The sequence below is a fragment of the Centruroides sculpturatus genome, unplaced genomic scaffold (genome assembly GCF_000671375.1).
Source record: "Centruroides sculpturatus isolate CEXI.00-Female unplaced genomic scaffold, Cexi_2.0 scaffold54, whole genome shotgun sequence".
NCBI classification, from domain to species: domain Eukaryota; kingdom Metazoa; phylum Arthropoda; class Arachnida; order Scorpiones; family Buthidae; genus Centruroides; species Centruroides sculpturatus.
This window is the reverse complement of record NW_019384340.1, coordinates 495436-516618: the sequence shown is the minus strand read 5'-3', so window position 1 is coordinate 516618 and position 21183 is coordinate 495436. Positions and strand designations below refer to the sequence as shown.

The following is a 21183-nucleotide window of genomic DNA, read 5'->3' as shown; positions in this document are numbered from 1 at the left end:
GTGGCCGTTGGCTTTTTGAAAGTACAGCCACTGATTGGTCAGCAGACAATTACGCCACACGGCATGATTTGCATAAGACTATGGCTTGGGAATAACAGATTTGCATAACATTACGGCTGGTGATGGCTAATTGGTCGGCCGGGAATCACGCCACATGACATTTGCATAGTGCTACGGTTCAGTAAGTACTAATTGGTCATCGAGTCCGATGTTGACGCTATAAAAAGGCGACAGTTCGACACACCGGATATACGTCACTCTCGTCTAAGTTCGACTTGAGAATTTTTTTGTTCAATAATAAATGTGAATTCTTCTTCCTGGAAAAAATAAGACATTCCCTGAAAATAAGACCTAGCACATTTTTCAGAGCAAAAATTAATATAAGACACTGTCTTATTTTCGGAGAAACACGGTATGTGTTTTGTTCTTTGAGAGATGGTTTTGCTCCACGCATCAATAAGTGTATCCAGTATGCGTAATAAATAAATAAATCTATATATAAGAGTTGCCCAATTTAAAATGTACACATATCAGAACTGGCAAACATTTATTGTGAATCATGTTTTGTTTAGGCAAAGATCCAGTGTCTCACAAGTGGATTGATAGCGCCCGCTGAAGCATTTACGTTGCTCCGGACAAAAAGACAAATTACCGCCCCTTAAATTTATTCAGAGAGAAACATGTAATATAAAATTAACAATCAAGTAGTATTGATACAAAACAGTAAAAATTAAAATATACCTGTACCTAGTTACAAATTGTTAACTAGATGCATTTTTAATGATATTACAAAAATGTATTATTGTACAAGCAAACAAAAAACTTATATCCTATAAAAACTAAACAAAAGTACATCAACTATACTAAAATCAAAAGAAACTTTTTCTCACTTTTAGTTCTCCAACCGTTTTTATTAACTCTTTTAAGCCTACATGATTGGCAGTTTCATGCACAATTGCCAAAATGGCCAAACTATTAAGATGATTTTGCGTGATAGTTAAATGTAAAAAGTTTTTAATTAAATTTTATTAAGAGAAACTCCTTTTCCCCACTAGCTATATTTATTGGAATGATCGGCAGTATTCTTAAGGTGACACTATGGTTTGGGACGAAATTTAACATTGTTGCTTATGCTTTCCTTTTTTGCCCAAAAGCATTATTTTATGGTTGTTTTCTTCAGTATTAAGGAATGCAAATATTTTCTTAACTTTTAGGCAAAAATAATAAATACAAAATATAAATTGCATGGTAATTTTAGCCACAGAAAAAAATTGACAAATATAAATTTCAATTAATTAAGTATTTTGTCACATTCACAGCCAAAATGCCGCCCTTTAGATTTGCCACTCTAGACAAATGCCCGGGTTGTCTGCTCCTAGAGCAGGCCCTGTGGATCGATGCCCCTCAAATAGAATTTTGGTGGCTGCTAGTAAAAAAATTCTTTGACCTTATCCTTCACCTCATCATCGAATATGAAACTTTTCTCTTGCAAATCATTATTGAGAGGTTTGAAAATGGGAAAGTAGCATGGCAATGGGTAAGGAATATATGGTGGATATTCTAGTATCTCCCGGTGGAATTTCTGTAATGTGGCAAAGGTTACATTTGTTGAATGGAGATGGGCATTGTAGTGAAGCAGGATGACTTTTTGTGAAAGGAGTCCTGGGCAAATTTTGACTTTATTGCTTTGCACAGCCACGACAATAGTTTTGCAATAACATTCTGAGTTGATCATTGTGTATGAGGCCTAAAGTCAACCAACAGTGATTGATGCAATGGAGATTATGGTGTGTGCCTTACCTGGTCTCGATTAATCCTGAATTGATGTGCGGCTTTTTCTGTAATTCTTGCACCAATTATTTTTTGCTGTTCATCCTAAATAATGTTTCCCATAAATATGCTTCATTTGTCTATAGATGTCAGCATTCCTAGTCCCTTTAGCTACTAAAAACCAAATTATCACCCATTGTTTGATTCTTGACACTTCCATCGTAACTAACTTATCATTAATTTGCCAATTACTGGAAATAAAATCTGTTCCTGCCAATACTTAATACAGCCTGTGCTTCAGCAATTTTGAGCTTATTCACCTGTAAAGTGGCCTACCAATTGCTACTTTGCACAATGAAATATGTCACATATCCACTTTTCATTTGGGCAACCCTTGTTTAATCTAAAAATGTATTGTTTATATATAACTTTGGGACTGTCCATAAATGACATCTACACTAGAAGGAAGGGAGGTCAAGAAAGTCAGACAAGGGGGATTTGAGCTTTAGTGGACATCTGTTTCTTTCATTGCATTTTATCAGAATTTCTTGTACATTTCATTCCTACTTGTGGTATCTATAATTCATAGAGTGATAAAGGTTTTAAGGAGAATTGAGTTTTGTAGGACATCCGAAGAAGGAAGGGGGGTTTTGAAACTTGGACAAACTGGGACAAGAGGGAGGAGTAAAAATTTTGAGGAAAATGTTGATGTAATTTATGGATAGTCCCTTCATATAATTATTAATAAAATTTTGTTTTTATATATACATTCATGGTTAGGGTTCATCTTGTAAATGCTGAATGCTTTATTTTATTTTTTATTTTTTGTTTTTTATCCTGTATCTGTGTAATTTGTTTTTATTTCAGTGAAATGAAATTGATAGTTTTAAAAAATTAGCCTTATTAAAAGTCAAATAATTTAGCAATTTGTTTATCATATTTTGTACAGTATAGCAAAACTGTCCAAAAAATCCATTATTTAAAAAAAATCCAAATAAAAACTAAGAAATTGAAAAAACTTTAGATTATATAGTATTTATTTAATTTAAACTAACAGAACAAAAGAATTAATAATTCTTATTTAGGAGTGATAAGAATTAATGTTGGATTTTCTGTTTTATAAAATAGTCAGAAAATGTACAATCAGAAAATCTTACATAAATTACCTTTTAAAATTTCTATTTTATATCATATAAATAAAGAAAGACTGGTCAAAAGTTTTAGCTAAAATTAATTCAAAATATTGAGTTACTTTTAAAAAATTTTAAATACAGGTTTAATCAATAATGAATAAAATTCTATATTTTTTGAAATATGTATTTTTTATTCATTAACTATTTCATGATGAAATCCTTTACTTTTGAAATGAAAAATTGATGATAAAGTATATTCTTATACATATGTATATTTTATTTTCAGGGAAGTATGTATAATGCTAATATTGTGGAAGCTTACTCTGACACTGTTGTAAAATCCGTAAGTGTAATTTCTTGATATCATTGTTCCATATCTATCTAATTAGAATTTCTATTCAAATTATATTGAATTAAACTAATTCAAAATGATCTTTTGTATGTTGTCCTAACTTATGCATGAATTTAATAGTAGTACAATGATTGAATGAATTCTCTTTGCTTAGTAATTTGATTTTTCACTCTTTTGATTTCTCAATAATATATACAGAATGGTTCATAAGTCACTTTATCGTTTAAAAAAAATTTAGTTAATTTTTTGTTTGTTAAATATTGACAAGGCTATGTCATGTTTATAAAATCGTGGTGCTGTGAACAGCTCCATACCATAGAGGTATGAATGAATACATGTCAGGAGTTTCAATTTGGTACAGAGTATTAGGTTTCCAAATCGTGCACACACAAAAAAAATCAGACTTGTAGGTACTCGGGGGACTGAGAACCAAGTCAAAATAAAATACAAAATGGCAACACACTTTCTACAAACAGGCACTAGTGTGAAATTTGCGCATGTGTTGCTTGTTGGGAAGTTGGAAATGCGAACGTTGCAAAATCAAATTTTGACAAACGAATCATTGAAAAATCCCATTTACCTGTCCTGTGTTATTCCCAACCTATCTGGTCGCAATGTGCTGACCTCGACCGGTTGACTCAACATATCTTGTTTCAGAATTGGAACGTTTTTGAAACTAGATGGTGCTAGTCATTATAATTTTTTAATATCAAAACTAACTTCCAAAATATAATTTTTTTTGTTTTTATATTTATTTTGTTTGTGCAAAATAAAAAAATAATTTCAGATGATACAATAGCCACAATTATTTTTTCAAAAATGGGAAATTTTCATTAGGCATCGGCAAAAATTCTACCCAGGGGTGACACACAACAGAGAGAAATTTTGACATTGGATAGGTTAATTTCACTGAAAATGCTTTGTTGCCATGGCCAACAAAGTTTGAACAATTGTGCTCAAAAGCAGCAATACCAAACCAGCAAAGAAGATTGGAGAATGAGAATGAGACCCTCCATGTGATCCAGCTTACTGTAGCCAAGAACAGGTCCTTGACAACACAACCCATCGTAACCACAGTGGCAACAAAGCCCGCCATAATCTACACCAGGACTCCGAGTACCAGTGTCAACTTTTCCTCATTGGAGAGTGCTCATTTTTTCTCTTTTCCTTAGAAAACATGTGCAATTGAGCCCTGAGTCTCTGAGACATTGACACTTCTTGCATTTATTAAGATTCTCTATTACAATGGAAACTAAAGTGGACATTATAAAACTAAATGCATTAAGTGAAAAAAACTGTGTTTGAAGCGCCCACTACTAAGCAGTAGTGAGTACAGTACATGAGAATAATGTATTCTATTAAGTATATCAAAGGATCAAACATTAACAATATGTGGTTAATCTGTGTTCAAATGTGCTTTAGAGGTTACTTTTAAACTTACATTTCCACATACGACAAAACCTCGAGAACCTAACCTGTTTCATAAGTAGGGGAGCACATGTCCTACAGTAAAAATTATTAGCCAAGATTTACAAATGTTCTTGTTTTATTTTCAATAAAAAGAGGTTGGTGTTTTTTTGATGTTCATAAACACTGGAGTCTAAGTATTTAACAAGTAACATTTGAAAGTTTTATTATTTTAAGATTAATTCTGCTGGTTTTCACACTAATTTTAATTTTCAAATTTAAACATTAGTGATGTATGACATTATTTTAAAGTCAAGGATGGTAAATTGGTGCAGTATACAAATTGCAGCATTACAGAGAAATTTTCTGGTAGTACATCAGTTATGTAAAATCATCTTAAATTCATACTTTACTGCCAACTAAAAGTCAAAAAAGACAAGTAAACAAAATGATATCACTAAACAAAACAATATTGTAATAATGATATTGCTTTCATTGCCTGTTCAAAACCACTTTCAGTTTTTGCTAAAACCACAGTTTACTGAAAACCAGTTTTGTTGTCAGCATTAATTCTTATCACAATCAAACTTTGACAAAGCAAAATTTAAAATATAATTTACATGTTTTTTCAGTTGTATATTATATTAAACATTTATTATTCCAAAACATCCCAGTTGTTCTAAAACCGACTTGATACTCTAAAAATATTATTAAAATTAATTCTTTTGAATCTCAAGATTTTCTGTCAGTTATTTTTATTAGCACATACATTTTTTAAATATTTCTCAATTATATTTTATTTATTTATTTTTTACTATCCATTAATAATTAACTGTAAATTTTTAAAATTACAACAATTTTTAATGTATTTTCTTATTTATTTACATCTGTTATCTGTCTTGAAAAATTTTGTTGTAACTTTATCTTTTCTTCTGTTGAGGTTATATTAACTATTAATTTCTTTCAAATCAATTTTATGTATTTAATTAAATTTTGGCATTTCATATTTTAGCAAATTTCAGAAAATTTTTTATTTAATAATTATTATTTCAGATATCCGTTGCTTGGTCAGTGATAATTTATACGTGTCCATTTATCATTACGATATTATACAAAAGAGGTAAAAATAATTACAAGCTTTAAATTAGAAATTTAAAAATTATTTAAAACAGTGATTTCTATTATAATATTTTTATAGGATTCTATTCTGTGGATGGAATTTTTACATTAGGCAGATTTGCTGGATATTTAAGTTTGTTACTACTTAGCAGTCTTTGTTTAAGAGGTAAAAAAATTAGTGAATTTTAAACTTATAATTTTATAAGAAAATGTTATCAAAATAACACTATTTTAATTTTATTTTCATTAGGCATTGGAAGATGTTCAAATTGCAATTATATGAACTTTCTTTCTGTACTAGAAAGAAGTCAAAAAAGTCTAACAAAAGAAAATAAGGTAACAGTATTTTCATAACAGTATTGTATAGACTATTATTAATTTTGTTTTTCATTTTTTTCTAGTAATTAAATACTTTGGTTCTTAATTTTACAGGCTGCTCTTTCTCGTTTTGATTTTGACTTTTTTGCATGGCCTGTGGAATTTGCCTGGAACAGTACACAAAAGTAAATATAAAGTGAAACATTATTTAATTATTAAAAATATAAATGGATTATAGTGTGTTGATATTAGCTATGACTTTGTTCATTTCAACCAAACAGCATTTAACAGCAACAATAAAGACTTTTTTCTGCTTTTAAAAATAAATTTTATGATATAGTCTATTCATAGCTAGAACTTGCAATATTTTCTAATTAAAGCATTTTGTATATATTGCTGATATTTTTATATAATTGAAAATTTTCTTTCTTTTTTGATTGAAAAATCTTTCAATCAGAGGGAGACCCTCACATTCCCTAGATTGTCGGACATGTGAAGAACCAACTAGAGACTCAACCTAATGTCCATTCCTCACCCCCATGGGACAACCTGGTAGTAGATAGCCAATTAACTGGGCTATTGAAGTGAATGATGATGGGCTGCCATTATAGGATTAACCAGCCATAATGGCTCTGTTTATTGGTTGAAACTTTTAAACATGGTAAATCAAATCAACAGAAAGTCATACTGGCTGGACATCGTCCAGGTCAACAAGATCTTTGCTGTGTTGGTGAGGAAACAAGGACACAGTGCTAAATATACTACTGGAACACATATTAGGGTTGGCACCATCTATGTTAGAAGTCTGAATGGAAAGGAAGTAGAGCTAACTGAAGAGCTAGAAAAGTATAATATACAAATATGGCAGGCATCAATGGAACTAAGAAAATTAAAGTTGGAGAGACAAGCTTAAACAATAAATATAAGTTGATCTACTCGGGAATGATGCTCAATGCAAGGGGGGTGTAGCCATAGCATTTACATTTGCTATAGAAGATAATCTTATAGAATGAGAAGCGCACTCTAGCAGAGTCATCTAGGCAAAATTTAAAATAGGAAATTGGGTAATGAGATTTATCTATGCCTATGGACCTACAGAAGACTCATAGAAGGAAAATGTAGAAGAATTTTATGACCTTCTGGGATCAGCAGTGGAGACAAATACTAATAAAAAAATAATTCTAGCTTGAGATCTTAATAATAGAGTGGGAAACAATGATTACATCTATGGCAGCATTTTATATAAGTTTTGTGAGAAAGAAAAACCTAACAACAATGACAAAAGACTGCTTGACTTTTGTGCTTGTCACTCACCAGTGTTTACTAATACAGTACAATATTTACAATATTCCAACACAAAAAGAATCACAAATTAACATGGAGAGAACACACTAGAAATCTGAAAAGCATAATTAACTATATTATTGTAGATAAGCACATTATCCATTTAGTTGAAGACACAAGATTATTTAGAGGTTTTGAAGTTGATAGTGATCATCATCTTGTATTGAGCAAATTAAAAACAGTTATCAATGTTAGGAATAGGAGATGTAAAAAGATGCTTCAATGGATAAAAGTAGAAAAATTATTAGATCTTTCAAGTGCCATTAAATACAGAAATGTGGTTAATACCACAGCTAAACATCTTTATTACTGAAATGGCTTTAGAGGAGGAATAGCAAAATTTCAAGAAAATGTTGGTAGAATTGACAAAAATAGTATGTAGGAAAGTTATTTGCAAAGATAGGAAGGTTAGAACTCCATGGTGGACCAAAGAGGTTAGATAAGCAGTACAAGAGAAGAACACAGCTTATAAAAGATATCTGGCAAATAAGACCACAAGCAACCTATTAAATTATAAAGCTAAACTGTGTGTAAAGATGGCTAAACAAAGATGCTGGGAAAATTTTGGAACAGAAATAGAAAGCAAGTATAAAGAGGGGGAAATGTTCTGGCAATTAGTAAAGAATCTCAGAACAAGTGGGAAAACTGTAGCTAGAGGAATAAAGAATGATACATGTGAAATTATAACCTACTTTATGTTAAAAGTTTAATAATGATAATTTTTAATCAATTTGTTATTTTATGCAATTTGATAATTTAATTTCCTGTGAAATACAGTATATATGTAAAACATTTTATATTAACTGATATTCATTTTATTTATAAATGTGATAGTATTAAAAGGTGAGCATATATTTGAAAATATACTCTCTGCCTTTCTCCCTCATATATGATTCATAGATATTACTGTTTTTTGTTACAAAATTTATTTTTCATACAATAAGTCACCAATAAGTAAATCTAATTATCACATATGTAAATATGCAATTTGAAATACTAAACTTTGTATTGTTGAACATTGATATTGAATGATATCATAAAAAATAATTATTTAATAAAGTAATAAAAGAAATGAATTATCATTATTAAATTGCTACTTATTGGATACTAGGGAAAATATATGCTTTATTTAAAAAATTTATAAATTGACAGGAAAGTAAGTCAGAAAGCTGCTAATAAGTGACAGATTAGCTTTGAAATTATTACATTTCAATAACAAACTACATTTGCCATTGAAATGCAATTAGTTAATATATTGTAATGTGTTTTTATTAAAAAAATTAATATAAACATGTAATTTACTAAACAAACCCAAAGTTGAAATTTTATTCCTTGTATTGTTAATGAGGATAGTATAATATTTTAAAATAAGTTCAAAATGTTTTGAAGTGAAAAATAATTCTCCTTGCTACTTTTGCTGCTTGCTTAATCTTACTTTTACCAATTGCTACAGTAATTGTTATTGAATAATAATTCAATAATTATTAAATGTAGTTTATATTTCTTGTAATTTATTGAAAGAAAAATAAATTTTAAAATGTGGAATTTTTAATCATTTTCATAATTGTTTACTTTTTATCACAATATAATAATGATTTTAAACATAAATTTATACTTACTAATATATTCTATATTTTAAATGTATATATTTTTCATTTTATTTTTTTATAGAAAATGTAATTGAAAATTATTTTAAAATTAAANTCTCCTTTATAATAAATTAATTTATCTATTTCTAAGTAAAAATTGAAAGTGTCTGTAGAAGTAAATTTTCTTGATAAAGTTTTAATACTTATTATTATAATCTAGACATGTTAATTTTTAAATATACTTATACCACAAGTATATATTATATATACTTGTGGCCCAATATATAAGTATACCCAAAACTCCTTGACTTCTTCCAATGCGGCCCAGAGAAACAAAAAGGTTGGACACCCCTGCTTTAGATTATTCCTTACATATTGATAATTTGCTCTAGGACATCATTAAGAAAATTTATGAAATTCAAATAATATAAAACTTATTCATTATTTGTAAGTTTTATAAATTATTTATTTTATGTTTTGAATGAAAGATTTATTTTTATAATTGACACTATATAAAAAAATAAGAATTAGGGAATCAGTTTCACTTAGAAATTAATTGTAGATTTAAATTTATGTGATATGAAATCTTTTAGCTACTTAATTATTTAATTTTTAAAAAATAAATAATTATCTGTTATATTTAATATCAAAAATGCTTTTAAAAATTTTAATATATACTTATATATTTTACATATTATTTAATATATTAAATGATTTAATCCTTTTAGTTATATAGCCATTCACACATTTGGTAGAAGGATGATATATCCAGGATCTGTTAAATTATTACAGGCTGCAGTTGGTAAGATCTCTAAATTTTATAAAATAATTTAAATTAGTTATTTTATTTAAAATTATTTTAATTAATAAATTTATCAGATGTTAGAATAAGTCAGTGAGGTTTATTAACAAAGCAAAATATTAATTAGCATTTTAAACATAAAAAAGTAGTAATTTTTTGAACTGCAAATATTTTAAAATATACAACAGCCAATACAATATGAAAATTTAGTATTAATTTTAATCTTGAATACATACAGGAAATAAAATGTTAATGTTAAAACAAATCAATTACTATTATCAAAAAATTATACTGTAATAAGCTCTTTCAACATAAGATTTAATCATTTATTTGTGTAAATTAATCCTCATTTAAATATATTCTAATTCTTAATTGAAATATATTTAATTCATTTTACTTGGATATAAAGGATATCTACAACTTATTGATCAGAGTAACATAACTAATAAAACATAAACCATGACAAATATGGGGAAACTGTTTTCTGAAAATGTAGCAACTTAAAAAAATTTTTTTTCACAAAGTCACAGGCATCTAAAAATTTAGCAAACTTTAACCTGAGTGATTTTTAGTAGCACATACAATAATCCAATCTGTAATTGATTTCTTGCCAAGTATTTTGTAGCAAATCTTGAGAGATTGAAGCTATTGTCTCCATTATGTGGTGTTTCAACTCTGGAATGTCAATAACCTCTTCTGTATATTTATTGTCCTTTACATATCTGTACAAAAATATCTGCAAATGAAACTTTTCAAAGAAAAGGTTTGTGTGCTGTTTTTCTATCACTTCAAAAGTGGTCATAACACAACAAAGGTTTACGTTCTCACATTCTCATCTGCATCTCTATATTAACTTCATTATTTAATTATTGTGAATAAATTTTTTTGGATTGCAATTTGAAAAAATTGTAGACCTATAAATTTCCACTGTTGTTCGTCCATCTCGTCTTTCCTTAATTTCAAGAATGGAGTTAGATTTGATGAAATCCAAGCTCAGGTATGGAAACTTTAGGGCCCCAATTAACTATATAGTAACTTTGATACAAACCAGAAGTCACATTGTTTCAATTCAAAACTTTTCCCCTGAAAGCAGTTAATAGATGACCAACATGACCGTATTGTTAAAGTAAAAATATGATGTACAGGGGCAAGCCACTACTAATAATTTGAGGTGGATAGCATATATTTTAAATTAAATAAATTAAAAAGATGATTAAAAATTACAGCTTGGCATTGTAATGATGTCACAATAAATAATTGCTCGTTTGGATTAAAATCCATAAATTTATTGATAAATTCAAAGTTTATATTTACTATTTGCATTTACAAAATGAATTAACAGTCTGCACCAGCTATGCAAATCCATAATTTTGTTTAATCCAATTCATTCAGATATATTGATAATGTTTGTCATATTTAGAATATTCATGTTAATTAAAAAAAATTTTTTTTTCAGTGTTGTGCTATTAGCTGTAAGATAAATATGTTATGTAGATAGTTTATAATTACAGTAAGACCACGCTTAATGCTGCCTCGATATAACATGGTCTGCTCGAAGTCTTAAAAAAAAGCTCAAAATTTACGCTAAATCAAATTATTCAGACATTTCATTGATTTGTATATAATACAATTATTCCCAAACATAAACCAATCAGCAAAAGGTGGCAATTGGTCGTAGCACTGTACTTTCCTTAAATCTGTTTGCTTGGTGCAATTATGGAAAAAATATAACATCACGGATGCCGTAGGCAATATCAGCTTCGCAAGAATTAATTGATAACTTCTTCCACACTTCGTTCATACATTTATGGCTGAAGATATCCAAGAATTCTCAATGAGAAGAGCCTATCACTGTATCGTTGTGTTGACCAAATTGTCAACCTAATTAATACACCAGGACTAGGAGATGTAGACAAGCAGGATATTGAGGAGTTACTGCAAGCTTCTTCAATGACCTTTAAGAACTGGCAGAACAAGGAATTCATGTAGAACTGGAAAATAGTGATTCTGAAAATGAAGAACCCGAAGAACTTCTCTACAGATTTCCTTAGTAAATTGGTAATGATAACCAAAATCATTGATCAAATTATAGCAGATGATCCAGATTTTGAAAGGAATGCAAAAGGAAGACGATGCGTTTTGGATACATTCGCCTTATAGACATTTGCTTAACAAAAGAAAAAATGCGACAAATGACACTAGACAACTTCATCGCAAAAAATCAAGAATTTCAAGAGTCAGGACAGTCATCACAAAAAATGAACTTTACATTTCTGTGTGCATACGTTTGTGTTATTTAACATATATTATTATGCAAATTAATATAAAAATAACTTAAAATTAAAGTAAAATTGTTTATTTTTGGTGGTGTGTTCCCCTTTCCCTATTTACTTTGTGTTAAAATGACCTCATGTAGCTCTGTTTCATTTAGTGCTTTGTCATCTAGGAACATATCCCCTGCGTTAAGCAGGGTCTTACTGTATCTATAAAAAAATGGTTAAAATGATTATCATTGAAGTAATTATTTATACTTTGTTTCTTTGCACAAATAAATATAAATGAAAAATATATTACAGATAAAATTATTTATGAAGAAATTGGGTTCCAAAAATCACTTATTAAAAAATCTTTAGAAGCTATAAATTTTGCCAATAATTGCTTATTATATAAATTTCATTTCAAAAACGTTTCATAAAAATTAGTGTCTTTTGGCTGATATTTTAAGAAACATGAATATAACCTTTTGTTTATTAATTTTTAGAAAATATGCTTATTCAAGGAAGGACCAAGCTTGTTGAAAAGGTAAATTTTACATTTCCAAACTTTTATGTACAAAGTAAAAATTATATTTAAATTTTAATTTGATTAATTTATAAGGTAATTTATTTTTATTAATATTATATAATATANATTGTTAAAGGAAAAATATGATGTACAGGGGCAAGCCACTACTAATAATTTGAGGTGGATAGCATATATTTTAAATTAAATAAATTAAAAATATGATTAAAAATTACAGCTTGGCATTGTAATGATGTCACAATAAATAATTGCTCGTTTGGATTAAAATCCATAAATTTATTGATAAATTCAAAGTTTATATTTACTATTTGCATTTACAAAATGAATTAACAGTCTGCACCAGCTATGCAAATCCATAATTTTGTTTAATCCAATTCATTCAGATATATTGATAATGTTTGTCATATTTAGAATATTCATATTAATTAAAAAAAATTTTTTTTTCAGTGTTGTGCTATTAGCTGTAAGATAAATATGTTATGTAGATAGTTTATAATTACAGTAAGACCATGCTTAATGCTGCCTCGATATAACATGGTCTGCTCGAAGTCTTAAAAAAAAGCTCAAAATTTACGCTAAATCAAATTATTCAGACATTTCATTGATTTGTATATAATACAATTATTCCCAAACATAAACCAATCAGCAAAAGGTGGCAATTGGTCGTAGCACTGTACTTTCCTTAAATCTGTTTGCTTGGTGCAATTATGGAAAAAATATAACATCACGGATGCCGTAGGCAATATCAGCTTCGCAAGAATTAATTGATAACTTCTTCCACACTTCGTTCATACATTTATGGCTGAAGATATCCAAGAATTCTCAATGAGAAGAGCCTATCACTGTATCGTTGTGTTGACCAAATTGTCAACCTAATTAATACACCAGGACTAGGAGATGTAAACAAGCAGGATATTGAGGAGTTACTGCAAGCTTCTTCAATGACCTTTAAGAACTGGCAGAACAAGGAATTCATGTAGAACTGGAAAATAGTGATTCTGAAAATGAAGAACCCGAAGAACTTCTCTACAGATTTCCTTAGTAAATTGGTAATGATAACCAAAATCATTGATCAAATTATAGCAGATGATCCAGATTTTGAAAGGAATGCAAAAGGAAGACGATGCGTTTTGGATACATTCGCCTTATAGACATTTGCTTAACAAAAGAAAAAATGCGACAAATGACACTAGACAACTTCATCGCAAAAAATCAAGAATTTCAAGAGTCAGGACAGTCATCACAAAAAATGAACTTTACATTTCTGTGTGCATACGTTTGTGTTATTTAACATATATTATTATGCAAATTAATATAAAAATAACTTAAAATTAAAGTAAAATTGTTTATTTTTGGTGGTGTGTTCCCCTTTCCCTATTTACTTTGTGTTAAAATGACCTCATGTAGCTCTGTTTCATTTAGTGCTTTGTCATCTAGGAACATATCCCCTGTGTTAAGCAGGGTCTTACTGTATCTATAAAAAAATGGTTAAAATGATTATCATTGAAGTAATTATTTATACTTTGTTTCTTTGCACAAATAAATATAAATGAAAAATATATTACAGATAAAATTATTTATGAAGAAATTGGGTTCCAAAAATCACTTATTAAAAAATCTTTAGAAGCTATAAATTTTGCCAATAATTGCTTATTATATAAATTTCATTTCAAAAACGTTTCATAAAAATTAGTGTCTTTTGGCTGATATTTTAAGAAACATGAATATAACCTTTTGTTTATTAATTTTTAGAAAATATGCTTATTCAAGGAAGGACCAAGCTTGTTGAAAAGGTAAATTTTACATTTCCAAACTTTTATGTACAAAGTAAAAATTATATTTAAATTTTAATTTGATTAATTTATAAGGTAATTTATTTTTATTAATATTATATAATATATTACTGAGTAAGATAAGTGTAATATAAGTATTGTATTACTAGTAAACTTTTTATTCTTTAAAGATATAATGGTTAAATTTTAGTTAACTGAAACTTGTATCTTAAAGAAAACTGTGAATTATCATTTTACATTCATTGCAAATTTAATTTTTTTTCCAATTAACACTTGGTGAAAAGTATCAACACTTGATAAGGAACAACAAAGCATTCATCTTTTCAAAGGATATTTTTAGTTTCCTAAAATTTCAATAGAAGAGCGTGAATGATGTCTTTTGTAAAATGCCATTCAAATTGCAAAAAATAATTTTATAAAAAGTATATGTGAGATTTATTCTAATAAAAAAAATTATTAAAATAACTATCTGTTGAAATTAAATGTAATACCTGTAGCTTTAATTAAAAATGGCAGTAGTACGATTAATAGCTTCCAACCTTATTGTTCTCTTGGCATGCTTGAACAATCAGCAAAGATTGCAGCACGCTATTGTTAAATATCACAGGACTAGCCAGCAGATTTATGGAACTCCTAATATCTTCTCTGCAATAACTGGCTGGTAAAAACTTTTGAAATATAGTTAGTTGGTAATGCATAGAAGCCTATTTTCTTATGTCTTTAATATTTGTTATTTTAAGTTTTTAATGTGTCTTGTGGCACACTTGGAATGGATTCACAGCAGTTGAAAACCACTGTCACTATTAGATGATCAATAAATAATGTAATAAAATATTAAATTTGTGAAATTATTGTTACGGAATCCTTTATCAGTATTTTAGATTTTATTATGATGATTGAATATTAATCATCATAATAAAATCTAAAATACTAATTTTAATTATTTTTTAAGAGATAAAAATATCATATTATAATTGTTTTATAAAAATGTTTTATTTTGTTGAATACTTATAAAAAAACATACTATTTAATTATGATTTACGAAAAGATGATTGATATCCAGGTTAAAATTCTGTAAGAATAGTTTATTGAAGATAGGAAGCTAAAAAGCACACAACTGGAGTTTCAGTACTAATATCATAAACTTTTAATTTCTCCTGCAAATCAACTTCTTTAATTAATTAACAACAAATGTTCATGGTTGCTTCAGCCAATCTCTGGTTTAATGAATATCAACTGAATGGAAGTCCTTCAAGAACTTCACATTGAACAGTTCATTTTTGGTTAATGTGATTTTTTTTTCTTAATGTAAAGTGAAATTGTTCTCTTGTGTTCCTTTTTATTGTAAACAAAAATTTTAATTATTTGTAAAAACTATTTTCAAAATAATTTATTGATTTCTCTACAATAGCTGGATTTATTTTATACTCTTGTTAAAATTAATGAAATAATACAGTTTAAGAAACTAAAAAAATTGTTTGTTTTCAAATCTTTAATTGTTTTTATGATCAGTGCTGCTTGTCCTTATTTTAAGTATTATAAAAAACCTTACTTCACTTAAGGATCTGTTATATGAAGGAGAAGGAACTCCTTGATGTAACAAGTCCTTAAGTGAAGTAAGGTTCTTGTAAATGTTTTTTTACAATACTCTGTTGTTCTTTTAGTTTTAGTTTAGTGGAAAAATTGTTTTTAGTTTAAATAACAGCTTCTGAGAAATGTAGCATTTTATCTATTAAAATATTGTAAAAATTGAAAATAAACTTTTTTCCACTAAAACATTACAAGTTATTAATTTTTATGTGTTATAAATATGTACTTTCTGTTTTAAATACTTTGTAATTTTTATTTTAATACAGTAGAACCTCGAAAACTCGGCTCTCGATAACCGGCACTCCGGATAACTCGGCCACACCCTGGCAGGACAAAAAATCCTTAGTTAATTAATTTTCATTATAGACAGCTTTATAAAAGTATAAAAGCTCTCATAAAGTATTTTTCTGAGGTCTGTCTTATCAGGTAAATTACTGTACACAGTGTATTCATTAATTTTCATTTTCGTGTAGTAAAGACTCTATGCCTTCATAAAAGACGTACTTTTCCTTTGTTTAAGGGTATTTGGGCAGTTTATTCTCTGTTATATTTCAAGTAAACAATACATACAAGTACAGTACAGTATTTTCTGAGGAAACACTCATACTTATTTTTTTAACCCCATTCCCGATAACCCGGCATTTTCACAAACTCGCCACCCTTCGGTCCACATTAGGCCGAGTTTTCGAGGTTCTACTGTATATATATTTATAAAGAATAATATTTTAATTTAATAAATATTTTCAATAAACTTAGTTATAAATTTTCATTAACTTCCTTTGTTTGTTAACAGTAAAAAAGTTTTTTCTTTTAGTATGGTGGTGAAAGATACAAATTACTTGCTCGTGATGGAAATGAAATTGATACAGTAGTAGTTGATAGAAGAGGAAAAGATTATTCTGATGGAGACATGTTGGTGAGTAATGTCAAGTATTTGATTTTTTGTACAACTAATACATGAAAAACATCAAATAATATTATAGTTAAAAATTAATATTTACTAAAATAATTTCAGTTAGTTATTAAATATTTCCATATAGTCTTTTCCAGATTAAGAATGAAGCCATTGTTCATTAGTCCACACATGTAAAGGAAAATAGTTTTGTGTTTATTATGAAGTAAACATATGTATAAAACATATATTAGAAAAATTATATTTAAATTGTTATTATCTGTGTGAAATTTCCAACAATTTTGCAAGAAATTTGAGATTGTAAAGAAAATACATGATGATATATGATGTAATGTAATTTTTAAAGTACTTATTATATTTTATTTTTTTCGCCTTCATTCTAGCTTCATTGATTAGCTAAGGTGACAGAACGATACACATTCAAGATCTAGCATATCAGATTCATTCTTATTCTGGAAATACCTATATAGTCCATAGTATTTTCAAAAATGCTATTTTGCATATTTTGACAGCATTGTCAAAAATGACTAAGTTTGTTGAAGAAAACAGTCATTTTAATTTAATTTAATTTAATGTTTATTGATATAAATTACTTCTTACAATGGGGGAAACAATTTGGTTATATAATGTTATTTATTATACATAGTAATAAATTATTGCAAAAATTCTAAAGATTTAGAGAATGATAAAATTTTAAATAAAGTAATTTTTGACATGTCTTTATTTTTCAAATGATTATACTTGAAATCTTCTCCTAGTACAAAACATTCTAGTTGATACATCACTTGACAAAAACCAAACAAGTGAATTAAGAAATTCTCTTCCTCTTTACTACTGCAATAACTACGAAACTTTTCTCTTGGTATATTTATCTGGTAACCCTTTAACAGAATCTGAAATTTATTAAATCTAAGTTGTATAATGAGGCTTTTTGTGGAAAAATTAGTCTCACAGTTTAAGTAGTTTTCTGTACACCAACCCAAGTGCGTTTCAAACAAATTAACTTGTTTAGCTGAAGTAGACAATATATCTTGATTCCAAAGCTGGTCTGACCCAGTTTGAATTATAGCATTTAAGTGAGTTCTCAACAATGAAGCTGATCGATTTGAAAACAAAAAAGAGTAACCCAAGCTATCAAAAATATTCTTAACTGAAGCAGGCCAACTTTTCTTATCAGGTTTAACTGCTGTTAACAGAACATTATAAGTAATTCGGCACAAATCATATGAGGGTAACTCCATAACTTTTGACCAAAACAGAAGAATAGTCTTTACAAATTTCAATTCCAATGGAGGTCTTCCCAATTCAAGACGAGCTGCAGAACTTGAGGCTGAACATTCTATTTTAAAAAGAACATTCTATCTTAAAATATTTCATCTGTACTTTTTCTAGTTTAGACAGAAACTCCAGTCCCCAGACTGGAAATAAATGAGTCATCTTAGAACCAATAAAAGTGTCAAAAAGTTTAATGATAATGCTCATAGAACTTAGCCTTATTTTGTTTTTGTAGAGTAAGCAAATAGCCTGTCTTATTCTGTATGTCTTTGGCTATTAAATCGAAATGATGATTATACACACCAGAAGAAGAAAAATGCATTCCTGTATACTTATAATATGAAACAAAACTAATTTCAGTATTATTCACAAATATCTTATCAGATTTAAGTAGTCTGCCTCCATTGCAAAAAACCATTCCCTTCATTTTTTGTAAGTTAATTGTAAGATCATTTCTTTTAGTACAATTAACTAGCAGAGAGAGTTTTTGTTGCAAACCCGTTTTTGAATCTGCCAGCATAACTACATCATCAGCGTACATTAAGCAATGCTGGTCAACAGATTCTCTGAGAGTAAATCCTGAAGTTTCTGAGGTAGAAAACAATTGCAGTAAATTGTTAATAAATAATATAAACAACAGGGGGCTTAAAAGTCCCCCCTGAGGCAAACCACCACCAGAAATGGCACCCTTAGTATTTGTCAGATTGCCTCTCACGTGATACCTTGTGTTACAAAATAAATAAGTAGCTTAATGAACGAAGTTGAAACTCCTAATAATTATAACTTTTTCCATAAAATATTAAAATTGATTCTGTCAAAAACCTTTTCCAAATCCACAAATATTGAATAGACTTTGTCTTTTTCTTGACAGGCCATACTGTATTAAACCATTCATTAAATATAAAGATGTTGTACATAGTACCTCTTCCTCAAACAAATGCTCCTTGAAACTGGGAGATAACATTAAATTCTATTATCCATTGATTCAACCAATCTGCTGAAATTCCTGTGAACAATTTTCTACAGGTATTTAACAATGCTATTGGACGATAATTTTGAGGATTAAGTTTGTCTCCTTTCTTGTAAATCATTTGCAACAACACATTTTTCCAATGCTCAGGAAATTTTGATGTTTCCTTAATCTTGTTAAAAAGTTTGAGTAATTCTAAACATATTTCATCAGATAGGTATATAATACATTCATTTTTTATACTGTCCATATCAGGAGCAGATTTTCTTTTAAGTTTGCGAATTGAAGTTTTTAACAGACATTATCATGGTCAAAATCAAGAATTGAATCAGAACTTGGATGGCAAAAGTTATATTCTAAAAATGTTCCCAGTCATGAAGAGGGATTTGATTATCAGGTTTATTTCTCCTATTAAATGTATTAACAATAGACCAAAATTGTATAGAAGATCATGCAGACTGCAACTGTCTACTAATATTTGACCAGTAATTCTTCTTTTTAGTCTTGCATAATGAATGAAAGATTGCCTTAAAATCACAATATTTTATTAAATCTTCATTATTACGGGATATTCAAAATTTCCTCAGAATCCTGTTCTTTAGTTTCTTCACTGTTCTACAATCTCCTTCAAACCAAACTGAAGACAGTAATTTCATTGTTCCCAGGTATGTTGTCATTCTACATTGTTCAGCTGATGACTTAATCATCTCCAGAATCACAGAATGTCTATCCTTTATTCCAAGGGGTGGGGAACTTTTTTAGCCATTACCCCAAAATATATTTGTGTAAGTTGGTATTACCACCCTCATTTTGAAAAGGAGAAAACCGATAATACTATAATGAGTTCATTCATGCTATAATAAACTTACTCAGCTATAATAAGTCAACTTGTTATAAATAATCAAGTTGTTACCTTCAGTTCTGACACTTTATATATTTTTTATTTTTTTTAATCTAAAATATCTAAATTCCTTATTACCCCCAATAATTTCATTTTTACCTCGGTTTCCTGATTGCTGCTCTATTCCATCACTTAAGACAATATTTACATATTTAGCCAAAACTGCTTCAGAATATAAACTGGATTTGTCTTCTTTCCAGAATAGTCTTTTTTTTTCATGTAAATCAAGTTAGACACTGATGTGGATAGAAAAGCTATCAGGATTTTAGAAATTACCAAATGATGATCAGACATATAATCTTCAGAAATATAAAATTTATGCAATCTCTCTACCAGACTCTCGCTCAAAATCATTAAATCAATTACTGAAGCACCCAGTTTGGATGTGTAAGTAAAGTCTGCTGATGATTCAAAAGAGTATTGACCATTTATTATGTATAAATTATAAGATTTCACTAGTTCAATAAGTAAATTTCCTCTTTTATTGCAAATTTTATCATTTGATAGTTGGATGTTTGAAATTGCATCACCATGATAATGTCCATAGTCAAGCCAATTTATGCATTAAAATCACCCATCAGCAGAAGATTATAATCTGAAATGCAATCAGAAATCAAAATTTTCCAATTTTGCAATTAAAGTTTCAAAGATATGAATATGAAGATATGCCAATATAACTATCATTTCTTGTAATCTTTTATTTTGCCTCCAGTTAAATTTCACTCTAACAGCCATTATATGTTGCCATGACAGCAGCAAGTTTACTTCCCCTGGTCTTTGTTTATACCTAAAAGTAATCTGCCCAAAGGTATTCCCCTTCCTAAACTTTTAGTAGCCATTACCTCAAAAACTTTTAATCTACAGTTAATGCTTTTAACTCTCAAACATACTGGAGCTGTAGACCAAGTCTCGGTCAGTTCCAAAATATCAGTTTTAGAAATATGTTTAACAAAACCACTATCATTCAGATTTGTTAGGAGGGTACCCTGAGAATTCCATGTTGAAACTTTCAATCCAACTGTACACTTCTTTGGATTAGAGAATGAAGATTTTGAGAATTTGCCATTCGATTTTCCACTAAAAAATTAAGTTTTAATAATTCTCC

At 28.5% G+C, this 21183-nt stretch overlaps 2 protein-coding genes across 2 annotated transcripts in view; both read left to right on the top strand.

Annotated features, from left to right (window-relative positions):
• The window catches only part of LOC111633705 (protein ABHD16A-like), a 17187-nt gene extending 8993 nt beyond the window's left edge, over positions 1-8194 (top strand). Inside the window, exons 3-7 of the mRNA XM_023378320.1 lie at positions 3190-3246; positions 5716-5782; positions 5861-5947; positions 6032-6117; positions 6214-8194. Of these exons, the coding sequence (XP_023234088.1) occupies positions 3190-3246; positions 5716-5782; positions 5861-5947; positions 6032-6117; positions 6214-6288 (372 nt within the window). The 3' untranslated portion in view covers positions 6289-8194. The remainder of the gene's footprint in view (positions 1-3189; positions 3247-5715; positions 5783-5860; positions 5948-6031; positions 6118-6213) is intronic.
• Positions 8195-9818: 1624 nt separating this feature from the next.
• The window catches only part of LOC111633696 (protein ABHD16A-like), a 36175-nt gene continuing 24810 nt past the window's right edge, over positions 9819-21183 (top strand). Inside the window, exons 1-3 of the mRNA XM_023378313.1 lie at positions 9819-9834; positions 14389-14429; positions 16834-16935. Of these exons, the coding sequence (XP_023234081.1) occupies positions 14394-14429; positions 16834-16935 (138 nt within the window). The 5' untranslated portion in view covers positions 9819-9834; positions 14389-14393. The remainder of the gene's footprint in view (positions 9835-14388; positions 14430-16833; positions 16936-21183) is intronic.